This window comes from Capricornis sumatraensis, chromosome 9 (assembly GCF_032405125.1).
Source record: "Capricornis sumatraensis isolate serow.1 chromosome 9, serow.2, whole genome shotgun sequence".
NCBI classification, from domain to species: Eukaryota; Metazoa; Chordata; class Mammalia; order Artiodactyla; family Bovidae; genus Capricornis; species Capricornis sumatraensis.
In genome coordinates, this window is record NC_091077.1 from 34,717,229 (window position 1) to 34,736,972 (window position 19,744).

General features: G+C 35.6%; 1 protein-coding gene across 1 annotated transcript in view; it reads left to right on the forward strand.

The window, feature by feature from the left end:
* The window catches only part of DTWD2 (DTW domain containing 2), a 74,439-nt gene that overhangs the window by 36,931 nt on the left and 17,764 nt on the right, over positions 1 to 19,744 (forward strand). Inside the window, exons 3-4 of the mRNA XM_068981394.1 lie at positions 1,793 to 1,887; positions 7,205 to 7,397. Of these exons, the coding sequence (XP_068837495.1) occupies positions 1,793 to 1,887; positions 7,205 to 7,397 (288 nt within the window). The remainder of the gene's footprint in view (positions 1 to 1,792; positions 1,888 to 7,204; positions 7,398 to 19,744) is intronic.

The following is a 19,744-nucleotide window of genomic DNA, read 5'->3' on the forward strand; positions in this document are numbered from 1 at the left end:
GAAGGTAAGTAATATTTGATAATCCTTTAGGACATTGTCACTTTTTTACAGACACGAAAGTAGTCAAATTATTTACTGTGAGGATGTATATACACACAAGATTAAGTAAACTGGTAAAGATAACATTGGAGTCTATGTGCGTGCGTGCTTAGTTGCTTTAGTCGTGTCTGACTCTTTTGTGATCCCTTGGACTGTATGTAGCCTGCCAGTCCATGGGATTTTCTAGGGCTCTGTCACTTATTTCATTAAGTATGACATTCCAGTTGGGCCAGTGGAAGAAAGCCAGGAAGTGACTGAGCACTATAGGCCAGAATAACCCAGATAAGTATGAGGCTAAGACAGAACAGCTAATCACCTGCAACAGTTGGACTGTGAAGAAAGCTGAGCACCGAAGAATTGATGCTTTTGAACTGTGGTGTTGGAGAAGACTCTGGAGAGTCCCTTGAACTGCAAGGAGATCCAGCCAGTCCATTCTGAAGGAGATCAGCCCTGGGTGTTCTTTGGAAGGAATGATGCTAAAGCTGAAACTCCAGTACTTTGGCCACCTCATGCAAAGAGTTGACTCATTGGAAAAGACTCTGATGCTGGGAGGGATTGCGGGCAGGAGGAGAAGGGGACCACAGAGGATGAGATGGCTGGATGGCATCACTGACTCAATGGACGTGAGTTTGAATGAACTCAGAGAGATGGTGATGGACAAGGAGGCCTGGCGTGCTGCGATTCATGGGGTCGCAGAGTCAGACACGACTGAGCAACTGAACTGTCTGAACTGACTCTACTAGGCTTAAATATGGAATTCTTGTGACAACCAGAAAGGTGATTTTTTTGTGTTGGAAGTTAGGACATTGAGAGGGAAAAACCACTGATTTATGGTGAACATTAACTATGATGATAGTTAATGCAATTTACAGAAATTGTCACCAACTTTTTCTACATGAAAACTATATTTTATTTCTCTTTCCATACTTTATTCTTTGGATGGAAGGTCATAAATGCAGCTCACACTCAAGTAGGAAAGAGAGAGTAAACATTACCCCCACTGGAGTGGGGAGAGTTTATGTTTATTACTCGGAATTCTTCTATGAGGAAGACTTGTCTCTTCTCTCCTACTTATTTAATATTTATTTATATCTGTCTGGACTCTATTTTATACTTTGTGTTATAATCCAAATACTATATTTGTTATTTTATTGCTCAAGTTGTTCCATTGGGTGCTTTTAAGATTGGCTTCTGTGTTTCTTTATTGTTCCAAAACAATATGCCCAATTCTTTTGTTTTTTTGAACACATGTTTGCTTTTGAGGCATCAATATCTAGATAATTAGCTTCAAGTTGACATACTACAAAATGTAGTAGTCAAAAAAAGTTTGTTTTTTTTTAAATTGAATCAAGAAGTTTGATTCAATTTAAACACATTTACATTTTTATAATCTTATTATTTAGATTAATGTTATCTTTTTTGATCAGTAAACATGTAAACACACCCAAATAGAATAAAAATGTACACTTATAGTACTGATAAGTTGGAGAAACTGTAGCTCTGTTTTATTAAATTGTGGTCTGTAGTAAACAACTTGTAAAAGTTGTATATAATGTTGTGAATCAAATGTTCATCAGAAAATTTTTAGTGGGGAATTCCCTGGCAGTCCAGTGATTAGGACTCGGCACTTTCACTGCTGAGGGCCTGGGTGGGGAACTAAGATTCGGCATGTGCAATGTGGCCAAAAGAAAAAAGTCTTAAAAGTGTGTTTATCTAAGTAAAATCTGGATTTTAATTAATTTTTTAATTACAGGAAAACAAGGTGTTGCGGACAGTTCCTCTTCTAGCAGCATGTCTCCCCAAAGATAAATGTAAAATCAAGATTGGTCGTCGCTTCAGTGAGGAAAGGTAAATTAATTTTTAGGGCAATTTAATCAAATTCTTTTTTTACTTCAAAAATGATTTCCTTCAGGTTATCTATCAGACCTAGAACATAGTACATTGGAAGTGGTTAAAAAATAGAATTTCTGCCTTGTCCCTCAAAAGGCATGCATATTTACTGTTTGTTTCATTTTTGTTAAGATGGTTTATTTTAAGATGTTAGTACTTGTATTAGATTCAGTTCCTGTTTTTCTTTCTTTTTCCTTTAATTATATATGATATCCATTTGTATAAAAACGTATATTCCATTTCTAGTCCATTAAGACCTTCCTAAGGTACAGTGACGAGAACTGTATTTAGTATTCTAGTAATAGGCACGTCATATTTTAAAAAAAATGATAGAATGCCTTCTCTTGTGTTGTAAAATATTTTTTTGATGAGGTCCCATATGTGTAGGAATTTGTTAGTTGATATCTTCACAGACGATTCTACAATACTCTTGGATCCTATTTTGCTCTGTATTATAGAACCCATTATATAAATATATATTATTTAAATTTTTCTACAAGTTGTTTCTTACCTTTGAAGCATATTTGTTGCTTTTCTGCCTATTCACAGTCTTCACAATTACTTTGATCCTATCTATACTAAATATCTGAGGTTATTGATATTTCTCCCGGCAATCTTGATTCCAGCTTGTACTTCTTCCAGCCCAGCATTTTTCATGATGTACTCTGCATAGAAGTTAAATAAGGAGGGTGACAGTATACAGCCTTGACATACTCCTTTTCCTATTTGGAACCAGTCTGTTCCATGTTCAGTTCTAACTGTTGCTCCCTGACCTGCATATAGGTTTCTCAAGAGGCAGGTCAGGTGGTCTGGTATTCCCATCTCTTTCAGAATTTTCCACAGTTTTGTGTGGTCCACACAATCAAAGGCTTTGGCATAGTCAATAAAGCAGAAATAGATGTTTTTCTGGAACTCTCTTGCTTTTTCCATGATCCAGTGGATGTTGGTAATTTGATCACTGGTTCCTCTGCCTTTTCTAAAACCAGCTTGAACATCTGGAAGTTCACAGTTCACATATTGCTGAAGCCTGGCTTGGAGGATTTTGAGCATTACTTTACTAGCATGTGAGATGAGTGCAATTGTGCTGTAGTTTGAGCATTCTTTGGCATTGCCTTTCTTTGGGATTGGAATGAAAACTGTCCTTTTCCAGTCCTGTGGCCACTGCTGAGTTTTCCAAATTTGCTGGCATATTGAGTGCAGCACTTTCACAGCATCATCTTTCAGGATTTGAAATAGCTCCACTGGAATTCCATCACCTCCACTAGCTTTGTTCATAGTGATGCTTTCTAAGGCCCACTTGAATTCACATTCCAAGATGTCTGGTTCTAGGTGAGTGATCACACCATCGTGATTATCTGGGTCGTGAAGATCTTTTTTGTACAGTTCTGTGTATTCTTGCCACCTCTTCTTAATATCTTCTGCTTCTGTTAGGTCCATACCGTTTCTCTCCTTTATTGAGCCCATTTTTGCATGAAATGTTCCCTTGCTATCTCTAATCCATAACCTCAGATATGCAGAAGACACCACCCTTATGGCAGAAAGGGAAGAGGAGCTAAAAAGCCTCTTGCTGAAAGTGAAAGAGGAGAGTGAAAAAGTTGGCTTAAAGCTCAACATTCAGAAAATGAAGATCATGGCATCTGGTCCCATCACTTCGTGGGAAATAGATGGGGAAACAGTGGAAAGTGTCAAACTTTATTTTTTTGGGCTCCAAAATCACTGCAGATGGTGATTGCAGCCATGAAATAAAAAGATGTCTACTCCTTGAAAGGAAAAGTTATGACCAACCTAGATAGCATATTAAATAGCAGAGATAATTTGCCAACAAAGGTCTGTCTAGTCAAGGCTATAGTTTTTCCAGTGGTCAGGTATGGATGTGAGAGTTGGACTATGAAGAAAGCTGAGTGCTGAAGAATTGATGCTTTTGAACTGTGGTGTTGGAGAAGACGCCTGCAAGTCTCTTGGACTGCAAGGAGATCCAACCAGTCCATCCTAAAGGAGACTAATCCTGGGTGTTCATTGGAAGAACTGATTGATGCTAAAGCTGAAACTCCAGTACTTTGACCACCTCATGCGAAGAGTTGACTCATTGGAAAAGCCTCTGATGCTGGGAGGGATTGGGGGCAGGAGGAGAAGGGGACGACAGAGGATGAGATGGCTGGATGGCATCACTGACTTGATGCACATGAGTTTGGGTGAACTCCGCAAGTTGGTGATGAACAGGTAGGTCCTGCGTGCTTTAGTTCATGGGGTCACAAAGAGTCAGACACGACTGAACGACTGAACTGAACTGATACGAAATATATTTTTAGATGAAAAATTTAATTTTTCTTGAAAATATGGAGATTTCTTTTTCAGTTCACTAATGAAAATGCTAAGTAAGATTAGTGCCAGCACCAAGCCTAAGGAATTTACCAAACGTTTTTCTTCCTTTATTATTTTATCTTTGTATTATGAAAATAACATTATATTAGAAGTTTATAAAATAACTTTTTTCCTTTTTCTGAAATTGTTAGGCATTCTTTATATATGTGTATATTTACAGTTTGCGTTGCTTTGCCCTGCAGAAGTGAGCTTTTGTCTGGGCTTGGTGCTGCTGTTTGAATTTTGCTATTTTGTTGCGAATGGAAGCACTATCCAGAGCTCTTCCTGGGGGAGCAACCAAATAATTTACACTGTGACACTTTCACACACAGAGGCTCTTTATAATGATAGTTTCTTTATAATTCTTGGATAGATGTGGATATATAATTTGCCAACTTGGACCTTGTTTTTTTATTGCAAAAATGGTGAGTATCTTAATGGTAGAAGTGGAAACTATCTGGGTCGTCCCTGACATTTGGCTCTCTAACCGTTCCACAAATATGCTCGGGGATGAGAAACTTCATACTTTTCTAAATTGTGTACCTCATTTTGAGCCTATGTTATTAAGTTCAGTTTTTTTGACGGTGCCTAGTATAGTGCTTATGCAGTAAATTATCATTCACTCTTGGATTCTAAACTAAAGCTGATTAAGAATATTGTTTTAATATTAGTTCAGTAATTAAATGATTGATTTAGTTTTCTGTTATAGAGTTTATGATATTACTCTGGGGGGATAAGAGGCCTATTACTTTTGGTATCCTTTGTAAATAGAATTTAAAAGAGTTGGGCTTTGTATATTAGCCCTGTATACTATGATTTTCTAAGTTTATTTGTTAGTCAGAAATTGTTTTGTAGATTCCCTAGAACTTTATTTTTATTTTTATTTTTACTTCATTTTACTTTACAATACTGTATTGGTTTTGCCATACATTGACATGAATCAGCCACGGGTGTACATGAGTTCCCAATCCTGAACCCCCCTCCCACCTCCCACCCCGTATCATCTCTCTGGATCATCCCTGTGCACCAGCCCCAAGCATCCTGTATCCTGTATTGAACATAGACTGGCGATTCGTTTCTTACATGATAGTATACATGTTTCAATGCCATTCTCCCAAATCATCCCACCCTCTCCCTCTCCCTCAGAGTCCAAAAGTCCATTCTATACATCTGTGTCTCTTTTGCTGTTTCGCATACAGGGTTATCATTACCATCTTTCTAAATTCCATATATATGTGTTAGTATACTGTCTTGGTGTTTTTCTTTCTGGCTTACTTCACTCTGTTTAATCGACTCCTCCCTAGAACTTTATATGTAAGTAGCATTTTATGTCATTTATATGTCTTCTTTTCTGTTGCTTATGGCTTTTATTTCTTTTTCTTGCCTTATTGCAGTAACTGGGACTTTCAGTATGTACAATATGTATTATGAGTGGCAAAAGCCCATATCTTTACCCTGATCCTAATCTCAAGGGACATCGTTAAAACTTAAATTAACTGTATATTTTTGTAGATGCCATTTATTAGTTCAGAGATGATAGCATATATTATTGTTAATTGATTCTTTAACTTGTCTCTTTCCCCCTGAAGTTTGTTTTGTTGCTTGCAGACAGGCTTTCTTACTCATTATTATATCTCTTGTGCTAAAATGCTTTAACATGCATTTTTGAGAGAAGTTCAACAAGAATAATAAAGCTGCTGTCCTCCTCACAGACTAATAAAGACTTTTTATTTTAAATTTTTATTTATTTTTAATTTTTATTTTTACTTTATTTTTCTTTACAATACTGTATTGGTTTTGCCATACATTGACATGAATCCACCACAGGTGTACATGAGTTCCCAATTCTGAACCCCCCTCCCACCTCCCACCCCATATCATCTCTCTGGATCATCTCCGTGCACCAGCCCCAAGCATCCTATATCCTGTATTGAACATAGACTGGCGATTCATTTCTTACATGATAGTATACATGTTTCAATGCCATTCTCCCAAATCATCCCACCCTCTCCCTCTCCCTCTGAGTCCAAAAGACTGTTCTATATATCTGTGTCTTTTTTGCTGTCTCGCATACAGGGTTATCATTACCATCTTTCTAAATTCCATATATATGTGCTAGTATACTGTATTGGTGTTTTTCTTTCTGGCTTACTTCACTTTGTATAATCAGCTCCAGTTTCATCCAACTCATTAGAACTGATTCAAATGTATTCTTTTTAATGCCTGAGTAATACTTCATTGTGTATATGTACCACAGCTTTCTTATCCATTCATCTGCTGATGGACATCTAGGTTGCTTCCATGTCCTGGCTATTATAAACAGTGCTGCGATGAACATTGGGGTACATGTGTCTCTTTAAATTCTGGTTTCCTTGGTGTGTATGCCCAGCAGTGGGATTGCTGGGTCATAAGGCAGTTCTATTTGCAATTTTTTAAGGAATCTCCACACTGTTCTCCATAGTGACTGTACTAGTTTACATTCCCACCAACAGTGTAGGAGGGTTCCCTTTTCTCCACACCCTCTCCAGCATTTATTGCTTGCAGATTTTTGGATCGCAGACATTCTGACTGGTGTGAGATGGTACCTCATTGTGGTTTTGACCTGCATTTCTCTGATAATGAGTGATGTTGAGCATCTTTTCATGTGTTTGTTAGCCATCTGTATGTTTTCTTTGGAGAAATGTCTGTTTGGTTCTTTGGCCCATTTTTTGATTGGGTCATTTATTTTTCTGGAGTTGAGCTGCATAAGTTGCTTGTGTATTTTTGAGATTAGTTGTTTGTCAGTTGCTTCATTTGCTATTATTTTCTCCCATTCCGAAGGCTGTCTTTTCACCTTGCTTATAGTTTCCTTTGTTGTGCAGAAGCTTTTAATTTTAATTAGATCCCATTTGTTTATTTTTGCTTTTGTTTCCAGAGATCCTGAACTTTCAACTATTTGTCGGAAGTCTGATACATTAATATTATATCCAGGGGCTGAAGCTGCTAATTTGGAAGAATTTATATTAGATTCTCCTGTTTATCCTTCCACAATAATCATCATCGATGGCACGTGGAGCCAGGCCAAGGACATTTTCTACAAGAATTCCTTGTTCCGACTGCCTAAACAGGTACACTAGTATTTTGACCTAGAGAAAATATAAATGTATAGTTCTATGTGTAGTATGTATTTTCTGAGAGGACACATGTATGCTGTTATATGTGAATTTGATGGTATTTATATATAAGCATGTCTGTACATAGGTATGAATATGCTCTTGTGTATGTTTTATATATATGTAGAAAATTTCAGATTTGTCCTTATTTCTCAATTCCTACCATCAAGTTTCACAATCGTTTAGGTATTTAGATGTATTAAAAGTCTCATTTAATCAGGAGAGTCTAAGGATTATTTACTTTATGTGTATTAATGTTTTTGTTAAGAAATGTTATGTTTAAATATTTTTGGGATACTAAATTGCTTTTTTTCTATTGGAAATGACTGAGTTTTTATGAAGGGCTTTTTTGGTCGTTCATGATTATAATCATATAATAATTATAATCATATAATGAAATCAAAGTTTAGTTTGTTGATGTAATTGATGATGATAAATTTCCTAACAGTTAAACTGTTCTTGTGTTATTAGAATGAACACTTACAGTATTCTTTTGATACATTGCCAAAGTTTATATTTTTAGTTAATGGCATTAGATTATAATTTATATATTTTTTGTACTTTTATTACAATATTTGAGAACTAATATAATGTTCACTTCACCAAATAGAAATTTTAGTATTTTTCTATGGCTTAGAATAGTTTAAATAATAGTTTGCTCCTTAAAAGTTACATGGAACTTACTGGTAAAACCACCTGATCCTGGTCACTTTAAAATAACTTGAAAATACTTCTTTCAAACTCTTTTATCAAAATTATTTAAGCTTTCTACTTCTATTTGATTTGGTTTTTAATAGCTTATCTTTTTAAGGGAACTATTCCTTTCTCTTTGGTTAACAAATTGGTCATCTGTACCTGTATATTCTTAAGGACTTACTTAAATTTCTTTTGAATGTTTACTTTTTTCTAATCTCTTTCTCTCTCACATACTCACTTTTTCCCATGAACAGACTCAAAAAGGGTTTCCCTATTTATTGAGCTTTCAGAAGTATTAACCTTTAGATTGTTTTAATGACTATTAAACTTTATTCTTTCTTCATTAATTTGAGCTTTTCCCTTGATCCCTTTATTTCATGTTTTCAGATTTTTTTCTTTTTGATTTTGTAAGATTTGTGCTTACTAGTGCTATGTTTCTTTACCAAGATTAGTTAGTTTCTTCTTTAATAATAAAGGAAGACTGTAATATTCTTCTTAGTGTAATTGTCATTGTTTTCTGTGGCTTTGGATTGATGTGTTTTTTGTTATCTGTAACATTGGTATAATTTCTTATTTGTTTTGATTTCTTTCTATTCATGAACTACAGTGAGTTCTTAATTCTCAAGTGCTCTAACATTTTTTGTCAGTATTTTATTTCTTATTTTGTTGGATCATGATACCATTGCCAACAATATTTTGAATAATTTTATGATATTTATGAGGGCAAGTACATGGAAAATTTTAATGCATGTTCTATGAGTATAAAAAATTTATGTTCTCTGTTTACCAATGAAACTGTTTACATCTTTTTAAAGTTTATTTGCAGTTTTGTCTTTAAGCTTTTATTTTTGGCACACTTAGGATATTTTATATTGAAACAGGTATATGAAAAACTTCTATTTGTATATTTTTAATGAAATTATTCCTATACTTTCACTAGTTTTTACATACTTTTCTACACTCTTTTTGGGTTTATACAAGCCATGCACTTAGTGAAAAATAGCTGTGAAACCCTAATTCTGAGATTTTCGATCTCAAATTCTTTATAGTTTTCATTCCTTTAAACTAAAATGTGGGCATGGTTTTTAGATGAAACTCAGCTTATATGTTGAATGCTTTGAATGGGCCAGTACTATTTCCAAGTACTTTACATATATTAATCTGTTTAATCTTTCCCCAGATTCCATGATGTAAGTATTGTTAATTATATTAGTTAACTTCACTTTAGATCATATAACTACTTCATAACAGAACTGTGATTTGAATCTACCTAGTTTAGAGCCACAGCCTATGGTCTTAAAGTACTGTACCACTTCTGAAGTGGAAACTTTCATCTGGAATATTTATATATATATAATGGCTTCTGTAGGTTTATTTAACTTCTGAAGTAGTCCGTGTGTTCACAAGAACCAGCTCATTGAAGGCATAGATACTGTTAGAATGTGGCACATTTCAGGTAAAATTTTATGTTTACATTCCCTTTTCCAGGGGATCTTCCCAACTCAGGGATCAAACCTAAGTCTCTGGCATTGCAGGCAAATTCTTTACTGTTCAGCCACCAGGGAAGTGTGTGTTTGCATTACATTTAGATATTTCTTAGTGTAAAGAAAAAAGTTTGATGAAAGTGTTACATTTGTAAAACATTTGTGCAAATATTTGATTTTTTTTTTCTTTTGTGCACAGTTATGTCATGTCTGCAACTCTAAGCTTTCATTTTGCAGTAACTACATGACTACCACAGAAATGAAGTACATAGTCACATTAAAAAAATTAAAAGCTATTTTAAAAATGAAAATTCACCAAAACTAATTTTCTCTTTCAAATTTAGTAGCAGAGAAGGAAATAGGTAAATTAATTTCACTAGTCCTACTATGCCATACTTTTCTATCACCTTTTTCTCTTCTTGTTTTTCTAAACTAGAAGCAAATGTAGGTAGATTATATATTAAACCTTTAAATGGGTATCTCACAACCAGAACATAGGAGAAAAGGCCTAAAAGAAACATCAGATAGGTTTAACATGGGGGAAAATATCACCATAATAAGTGAAAAGGCAAATGGCTCTTGAGAAGAGTATGAATCAGCAAAAGGCTTCATAAACTTGGAGTTCTTAGAAATTAATAAGGTAAAGGCAGAAATCTCAAAAATGGGTCTTCAATATAAAACCAAAATTCACAAAATAGAATATACTTTTAATGACGTCATCAATTACTCTAATAATCATCTGATAGACAAGATATAAAGTTGTGAACTTTGATGCTGACATAACTTCAAACTTACAGAAAAATTTCACAAATAGTACAAAGTTCCCTCAAATACCCTCAGCTGTTAACTTTATGCCATATATCACTCTGTCTCTGTATAATTATGTTTTTCTAAACCTTTTGAGAGTAAGGAATAGATATTTAAGGTTTACTTTTTGGAATTGAAATTTTGCTAGCTCTAGACCAGAAAGATGATTTTTTCCTAAATATTTTTGCTTGAAATAAAAAATAGTAATTAAAACATGACATAATTTATAAAAACTTTTTATATATCTTGATAAGTTTCATCTTAATGTATTTTGGAAATATGAATCATTGTAAAAACAATAATATGCATTGCTTTTTAGAGTATCATAGTATTCAGCCCCAATATATGAGTATGACTTAGAAAAGATACGTTTCTAGAAGTTGTTGCAAAAAAACCCAATGAAATCTGTATATTTACTCTTTTTAAAACAATAAATATATTTTGTACGTAAATTATATATGGTATATATACAGTATATAAGTATATACTTTGTATATGTTCAGTTCAGTTCAGTCGTTCAGTTGTGTCCGACTCTTTGCGACCCCATGAACTGCAGCATGCCAGGCCTCCTTGTCCATCATCAACTCCCGGAGTCCACCCAAACCCATGTCCACTGAGTCAGTGATGCCATCGAGCCATCTCATCCTCTGTCGTCCCCTTCTCCTCCTGCCCTCAATCTTTCCCAGCATCAAGGTCTTTTCAAATGAATCAGCTCTTTGCGTCAAGTGGCCAAAGTATTGGAGTTTCAGCTTCAACATCAGTCCTTCCAATGAACACCCAGGACTGATTTAGGATGGACTAGTTGGATGTCCTTACAGTCCAAAGGACTCTCAAGAGACCCTGTATGCAAGACAGGAAAAAAGACACAGCTGTGTATAACGGACTTTTGGACTCAGAGAGAGAGGGAGAGGGCGGGATGATTTGGGAGAATGGCATTCTATCATGTATACTATCATGTAAGAATTGAATCGCCAGTCTATGTCTGACGCAGGATACAGCATGCTTGGGGCTGGTGCATGGGGATCACCCACAGAGATGTTATGGGGAGGGAGGTGGGAGGGGGTTTCATGTTTGGGAACACATGTAAGAATTAAAGATTTTAAAATTTAATAAAAATAAAAATAAAAAAAAAAAAATTAAAAAAAAAAAAAAAAAAAAAAAAAAAAAGAGTCTTCTCCAACACCACCGTTCAAAAACATCAATTCTTCGGCGCTCAGCTTTCTTTATAGTCTAACTCTCACATCGATACATGACTACTGGAAAAACCATAGCCTTGACTAGACAGACCTTTGTTGACAAAGTGATGTCTCTGCTTTTTAATATGCTATCTAGGTTGGTCATAACTTTCCTTCCAAGGAGTATGTATCTTTTAATTTCATGGCTGCAACCACCATCTGCAGTGATTTTGGAGCCCAGATGAATAAAGTCAGCCACTGTTTCCCCATCTGTTTGCCATGAAGTGATGTATGTATATAAACATAAATACATACAAACAGAAATAGGTGAGATGAATTAAAAGTGGATTTTTATTTTTTTGAAAAGTGGATTGATTTTTAAATGTTACTATACACATATCCTTAGACATATATCTAGTTATAAAATGATATTGGTAATTGCAGTGATTATATAGTAAGGTCTGAACTGTCTTCTGTAACAATAAAAAATTCGCTTGTTTTTAGTATTTCTCCCATTTCTTGAAAACATTTCCTGTATATGTGATGATTTTTACTTAATTATTAACTTTGTTCCTCAGTTTTTCTTAAAGAAAATTTATTTTATTATATAGTGGACTTTCCTAGGGGCCTTGTTTTAGTATATCATACGAGTAAATTGTATGTAACATGTCTTTCTCATGGATGACAGAAATCCAACTCAAGCTAAACAAAAGAAAGTATGTAAGTCATGTTACTGGGAAACTCTGAATAGATGGGGATGAGTTCTAACTTGCCTGAATCTGGTTCTGAAGTATCTTTTGAGAATTTGCTTCCCTTTGTGTTTTGATTTTTCTCTTGTTATGAATGAGCTTCCTCCCTGCCCCTGGAAGATGTGTGTGGGAAGTGGTCTCCCCTGGTTTTATTTATTATAATAGAAAGATAAATTATCTTTCCCAGAGTAGAATCCTGGGTTGTTCTTTCATTGGAGTTGTTGTGGATGGTGGTACCATTGTTGACAGAAGTACCGCAGGAATTAGGAATAAATTCCTTAGGGAACTTGGGGTGTTGCTATCAGCAGGATGATTTAGAATCATGAATGGGCAGAACAAAAGCCCTTAAGATAACTACAGTCTACTATATACCAGTTGTTTACTTGTAAAACTATGCTTATTTATACATTTCTTGGTTCATTCAAAGTTATTGCTCTATATAAATAGTTTAATAATTCTTTCTTACAGTCTAGTTCACCAAGTGAAAAGTAAAAATGAAAAAGGAAAACGTACATCATCTCTTGCCAGTATGAGATGTAGTTTAAAATAATCCCTAAATAATAATTTAAGTTAATTATGTTTTATTTGTAAGTGTAATTTATTTGTCATTTCTTTTACTACCACCTCAGTATACATACACCCATATACCTGCCTTTTGCATCAGTTTGTCTTAGCTATTATTCTCAGTTTAGTTGATCTGCTTAGTTTCTGTAAGTAGTATGCTTTTTTGCTTTAAATACAAGAAAGAAAAAAATGACAAAAAGAAAACAGAAATCAGAATTAACATCCAAAGTATTGGTCTTTTCCAAAATACACAGGTGGACTTCATACTTACCTAACTGTGGAATGAAAGAATTGTAAATCAGACACTAACTTGCTATGCTCAGTCATGTCTGATTCTTTTGTGACCCCATGGACTGTAGCATGCCAGGTTCCTCTGCCTTGGGATTTTACAGGCAGGAATGCTGTAGTAGGTCGCTATTTCTTCCTCCTCCAGGGGCTCTTCCCGACTCAGAGAAAGGTCCTGTGTCTCCTTTATCTACTGTGTTTGCAGGCAGATTCTTTACCACTGAGACACCTGGGAAGCCCAATGCAAACATTAACTTGGCCTCCTTTTAATCTGAATTTCTAATATATCCAGGCCATTTGGCAATGAATGACTATCTCTTCCCTCAGAAGAATTTTACACAGGAGACTCTTGACATTTGCTAGGAATAAATCTAAGGTGAATATGGAAATGTTTGTAGAGGCGTCTGGCTTTCTTCATAAACTTATTTTCAGGGAGTGTTTGCATATTCTTGCTTTATTGCCTTTAAAATTTTCACTAAAGCTTGATTTTTCACTTGATAATCAGAGCACTGTTGGGAGCACTCACTGGCTAAGACATTTTTGTAAAAACTTTGTCTTGTGTCTATATAGAGCTGTTAAGGACTGGCTTAGGTTACATCTAATCTGTTGCTTAATTAAAATTCATTGTTATCCTTAAAATGTTTTTTATTGAGGTGTAATTGACATGTTATATTAGTTTCAGGTGTATAGCATAATGATTCAATATTTGTATATATTGCAAAGTGCTGTCCACAGTAAGTCTAGTTAATGTCCATTCCTCTACAGAGGTACAGAATTTTTTTCTTGTGATTAGAATTCTTAAGATCTACTCTCTTAGCAATTTTATTTAATTAATTTATTTATTTTTACTTTACAATGTTGTATTGGTTTTGCCATATGTTGACATGAATCCACCATGGATGTACATGTGTTCCCCATCCTGAACCCCCCTCCCACCTCCCTCCCCATCCCATCCCTCTGGGTCATCCCAGTGCACCAGCCCTGAGCACCCTGTATCATGCATTGAACTTGTACTGGCAATTCATTTCAAATATGGTAATTATCATGTTTCAGTGCCATTCTCCCAAATCATCCCACCCTTGCCCTCTGCCACAGAGTCCAAAAGACTGTTCTATACATCTTTGTCTCTTTTGTTGTCTCACATACAGGGTTATTTTCTAAATAACTTTTTTTTTTTTTACAATATTGTAATGGTTTTGCCATACATCAACATGAATCAGCCACGGGTGTACACGTGTTCCCAATCCTGAACCCCCCTCCCACCTCCCTCCCCATACCATCTCTCTGGGTCATCCCAGTGCACCAGCCCCAAGCATCCTATATCCTGCATCAAACCTAGACTGATGATTCGTTTCTTATATGATATTATACATGTTTCAATGCCATTCTCCCAAATCATCCCACCCTCTCCCTCTCCCACAGAGTCCAAAAGACTGTTCTATACATCTGTGTCTCTTTTGCTGTCTCGCATACAAGGTTATTGTTACCATCTTTCTAAATTCCATATATATGCATTAGTATACTGTATTGATGTTTTCTCTCTGGCTTACTTCACTCTGTATAATCAGCTCCAGTTTCATCCACCTCATTAGAACTGATTCAAATGTATTCTTTTTAATGACTGAGTAATACTCCATTGTGTATATGTACCACAGCTTTCTTATCCATTCATCTGCTGATGGACATCTAGGTTGCTTCCATGTCCTGGCTATTATAAACAGTGCTGTGATGAACATTGGGGTACATGTGTCTCTTTAAATTCTGGTTTCCTTGGTGTGTATGCCTAGCAGTGGGATTGCTGGGTCATATGGCAGTTCTATTTCCAGTTTTTTAAGGAATCTCCACAGTGTTCTCCATAGTGGCTGTACTAGTTTACATTCCCACCAACAGTGTAGGAGGGTTCCCTTTTCTCGACACCCTCTCCAGCATTTATTGCTTGTAGACTTTTGGATCGCAGCCATTCTGACTGGTGTGAAATGGTACCTCATTGTGGTTTTGATTTGCATTTCTCTGATAATGAGTGATGTTGAGCATCTTTTCATGTGTTTGTTAGCCATCTGTATGTTTTCTTTGGAGAGATGTCTGTTTGGTTCTTTGGCCCATTTTTTGATTGGGTCGTTTATTTTTCTGGAATTGAGCTGCAGAAGTTGCTTGTATATTTTTGAGATTAACTCTTTGTCAGTTGCTTCATTTGCTATTATTTTCTCCCATTCCAAAGGCTGTCTTTTCACCTTGCTTATAGTTTCCTTTGTTGTGCAGAAGCTTTTAGTTTTAATTAGGTCCCATTTGTTTATTTTTGCTTTTATTTCCTTTATTCTGGGAGTTGGAGGACCTCTAAGAATATTCATAGAGGACCCTGCTGTGATTTATGTCAGAGAGTGTTTTGCCTATATTTTCCTCTAGGAGTTTTATAGTTTCTGGTCTTACATTTAGATCTTCAATCCATTTTGAGTTTATTTTTGTGTATGGTGTTAGAAAGTGTTCTAGTTTCATTCTTCTGCAAGTGGTTGACCAGTTTTCCCAGCACCACTTGTTAAAGAGATTGTCTTTTCTCCATTGTATATTCTTGCCAGCTTTGTCAAAGATGAGGTGTCTATAGGTGCGTAGATTTATCTCTGGGCTTTCTATTTTGTCCCATTGATCCATATTTCTGTCTTTGTGCCAGTACCATACTGTCTTGATGACTGTGGCTTTGTAGTATAGTCTGAAGTCAGGCAAGTTGATTCCTCCAGTTCCATTCTTCTTTCTCAAGATTGCTTTGGCCATTTGAGGTTTTTTGTCTTTCCATACAAATTGTGAATAATAATAATATACTATATATGTTTTTAAAAACACTTTCTTCCTGTGCCTTCATTTGGCATATGAATTAAGGAAGGTAATTCATGTAATTAAGGCTCAAAACTTGTGAAATTGGGATTTTGCATTTTGATGACTTGCTGTAATTTATATCCTAAGGATTACCTTCTACCTAGCAAGTGAGGTCCACCAGTTTTCAAAGACACATAGAAATTTAAAAGAATTAATTCAAAATCTAACAACTTTAGAGTTTATAAAATATGAATTACTAAAGAGTAGATAAAAGGCTGTCTTCTTAGAAACTTATAGTACCTTGTTTAATGGAATGTGTGGCACAGGCCTCATGGCATATCTCAGCTCAAACTTTTGACATCAGACTGCCTGACTTTATTCTTGGCTCCACAACTACTTACCATTTGACATGACAGGTTATCTCTGCTCTTAGAGTCTTCATTTGGAAAATAGAAATAATAATGTCATTTACATAATAGATTTTTGTGACATTTAAGTGAGATAACACACACAAAGCATTTAGCATAGCTCCTGGCTTATAGTGTGTACCTACTAAGTATTATTTACTGATATTATGTATAATGTTGTTGGATAACTAGGGCTTGCCAAAGTCATTTACTTTTTTCTTAGTTAATAACTTTGCTTCATATTACCAGATAGTAATAGAATGTAGAATATATTTCTGAAGCTAGAGGATCTTGAGTTTCAATAGACAACTGAATTAAGTTCTTAATTCTTTCTGGAAAAATTGTATTTTTTAAGGGATAAATTTTAGTCTTAGCAATGATTTAATCACTTTCTTTTATCACGGTAATTAAATAATTGTTGAAAAGACTATAATTATAATTCATGTTTAGGAATTTAATTTTTTATAAAAGTAATATATTCACATGGCTGAAAGTTTAAAAGATATGAAAGAGTTTAGAGTTAAAAGTCTTCCTCTGGCCTCTATACCCCATATGCCCTCTTATCATTCCCAGAGGTAACCAATATATCAAGTTCTTATGCATTTTTCCAGATTACTTTATTTATATACAACTAAATCCCCCCTTTCCTCAATATGTGGTAGATACCTGCTGCTCTAATCTTTGCTTTTTTCATTTAACAAGTTATTTTAGCACTTACTTGTATCTATAGGTAAATAGCTTCTGTATTTATTTTAACTGCCTCACTTCTTAGGAATGGATGTATGTAATTTATTAATGATGTTAAATTATGCTTCCTTTGTCATTTGTTTTTCCTATTCAGTTTTTTCCTTAATTTTCTGGCAAAAGCTTTGCTGTGCTAGTTTCTGTTCTTGAGGCCTGTTAATGCTGGGAGGTAACTGTGAGAAAAGGGCCATAGCCCTGGGAGGAATTTTCTTTATTATCTTAGGTGTGCTCAAAATTTCACCCTAAGCACTGTCTATAAAAAACAGAACTGTCTTGTACTTTCCTCAGAGTAAAAGCTTCTGCTTTTCAAAAGTCACTATTAAGAGAATGAAAAGAAAAACCACAGACTGAGAGATAATATTTGCAAAGAATAGGTTAGAAAAAAGAGCTGTATTCATAATATGTAATGAACTTTTAGCATTCAGTAATAAGAGAACAAACATCTCAGTTAAAGAATGGATTGGCTAAAATTTTAAATATTTCTACCAGAAGAAAGTGGAAGTGAAAGTCCCTCGGTTCTGTTTGACTTTTTGTAACCCCATGGACTGTAGCTCCCCAGGCTCCTCTGTCTATGGAATTCACCATGGCAGAATACTGGAGGGGTAGCCATTCTGGGAGCTATGAGGGAAGCCTTCCTCAGTGATCAATGCAAAGAAATAGAGGAAAACAATAAAATGGGAGAGTAGAGATCTCTTCAAGAAAACTAGAGATACCAAGGAAACATTTCATGCAAAGATGGGTGCAATAAACGACAGATGGTATGGACCTAACAGTAGCAGAAGATATTAAGAAGAGGTGGCAACAAAGACAGAAATATAGATCAATGGGACAAAATAGAAAGCCCAGAGATAAATCCATGCACCTATGGACACCTCATCTTTGACAAAGCTGGCAAGAATATACAATGGAGAAAAGACAATCTCTTTAACAAGTGGTGCTGGGAAAACTGGTCAACCACTTGCAGAAGAATGAAACTAGAACACTTTCTAACACCATACACAAAAATAAACTCAAAATGGATTGAAGATCTAAATGTAAGACCAGAAACTATAAAACTCCTAGAGGAAAATATAGGCAAAACACTCTCTGACATAAATCACAGCAAGGTCCTCTATGACCCATCTCCTAGAATAAAGGAAATAAAAGCAAAAATAAACAAATGGGACCTAATTAAAATTAAAAGCTTCTGCACAACAAAGGAAACTATAAGCAAGGTGAAAAGACAGCCTTCAGAATGAGAAAATAATAGCAAACAAAGCAACTGACAAAGAGTTAATCTCAAAAATATACAGCAGCTCATGCAGCTCAATACCAGAAAAACAAACAATCCAATCAAAAAGTGGGCCAAAGAACTAAACAGACATTTCTCCAAAGAAAACATACAGATGGCTAACAAACACATGAAAAGATGCTCAACATCCCTCATTATCAGAGAAATGCAGGTCAAAACCACAATGACATACCATCTCATGCTGGTCAGAATGGCTGCGATCCAAAAGTCTACAAACAATAAATGCTGCAGAGGATGCAGAGAAAAGGGAACCCTCTTAGACTGTTGGTGGGAATGTAAACTAGTACAGCCACTATGGAGAACAGAGTGGAGATTCCTTAAAAAACTGGAAATAGAACTGCCATAATGACCCAGCAATCCCACCTCTGGGCATATGCACCAAGGAAACCAGAATTGAAAGAGGCACGTGTACTCCAACATTCACTGAAGCACTGTTTACAATAGCTAGGATATGGAAGCAACCTAGATGTCCATTGGCAGATGAATGGATAAGAAAGCTGTGGTACATATATACAATGGAATATTATTCAGCTGTTCAAAAGAATGTGCTTGAATAAGTTTTAATGAGGTGGATGAAACTGGAGCCTGTTATACATAGTGAAGTAAGTTGAAAGAAAAATACCAATATAGGATATTAATGCATATATATGGCATTTAGAAAGATGGTAACGACAACTCTATATGCAAGACGACAACTCTATATGCAAGACAGCAAAAGAGACACAACTATAAAGAACAGACTTTTGGACTCTGGGAGAAGGCGAGGGTGGGATGATTTAAGAGAATAGCACTGAAACGTGTATATTGCCATATGAAATAGATGACCAGTCTAAGTTCTGTGCATGAAACAGGGCACTCAAAAGCAGTGCACTGGGACAACCCAGAGGGGTGGGATGGGGAGGAGGTGGGAGGGGGATTCAGGGTCAGGGGGACACGTGTACACCCATGGTTGATTCATGTGACTGTATGGTGGAAACCACGATATTGTAAAGTAATTAGCCTCTAATTAAACTAATTAAAAAAAAATTTTAAAGAATAATACTTCATAGGTCCACATTGTTGTAAGTAGCAGAATTCCTTTTTATGGCTGAGGGCACTGGCACCCCACTCCAGTACTCTTGCCTGGAAAATCCCATGGATGGAGGAGCCTGATAGGCTGCAGTCCATGGGGTCGCTGAGAGTCGGATACGACTGAGCGACTTCACTTTGACTTTTCACTTTCATGCATTGGAGGAGGAAATGGCAACCCACTCCAGTGTTCTTGCCTGGAGAATCCCAGGGACGGCTGAGCC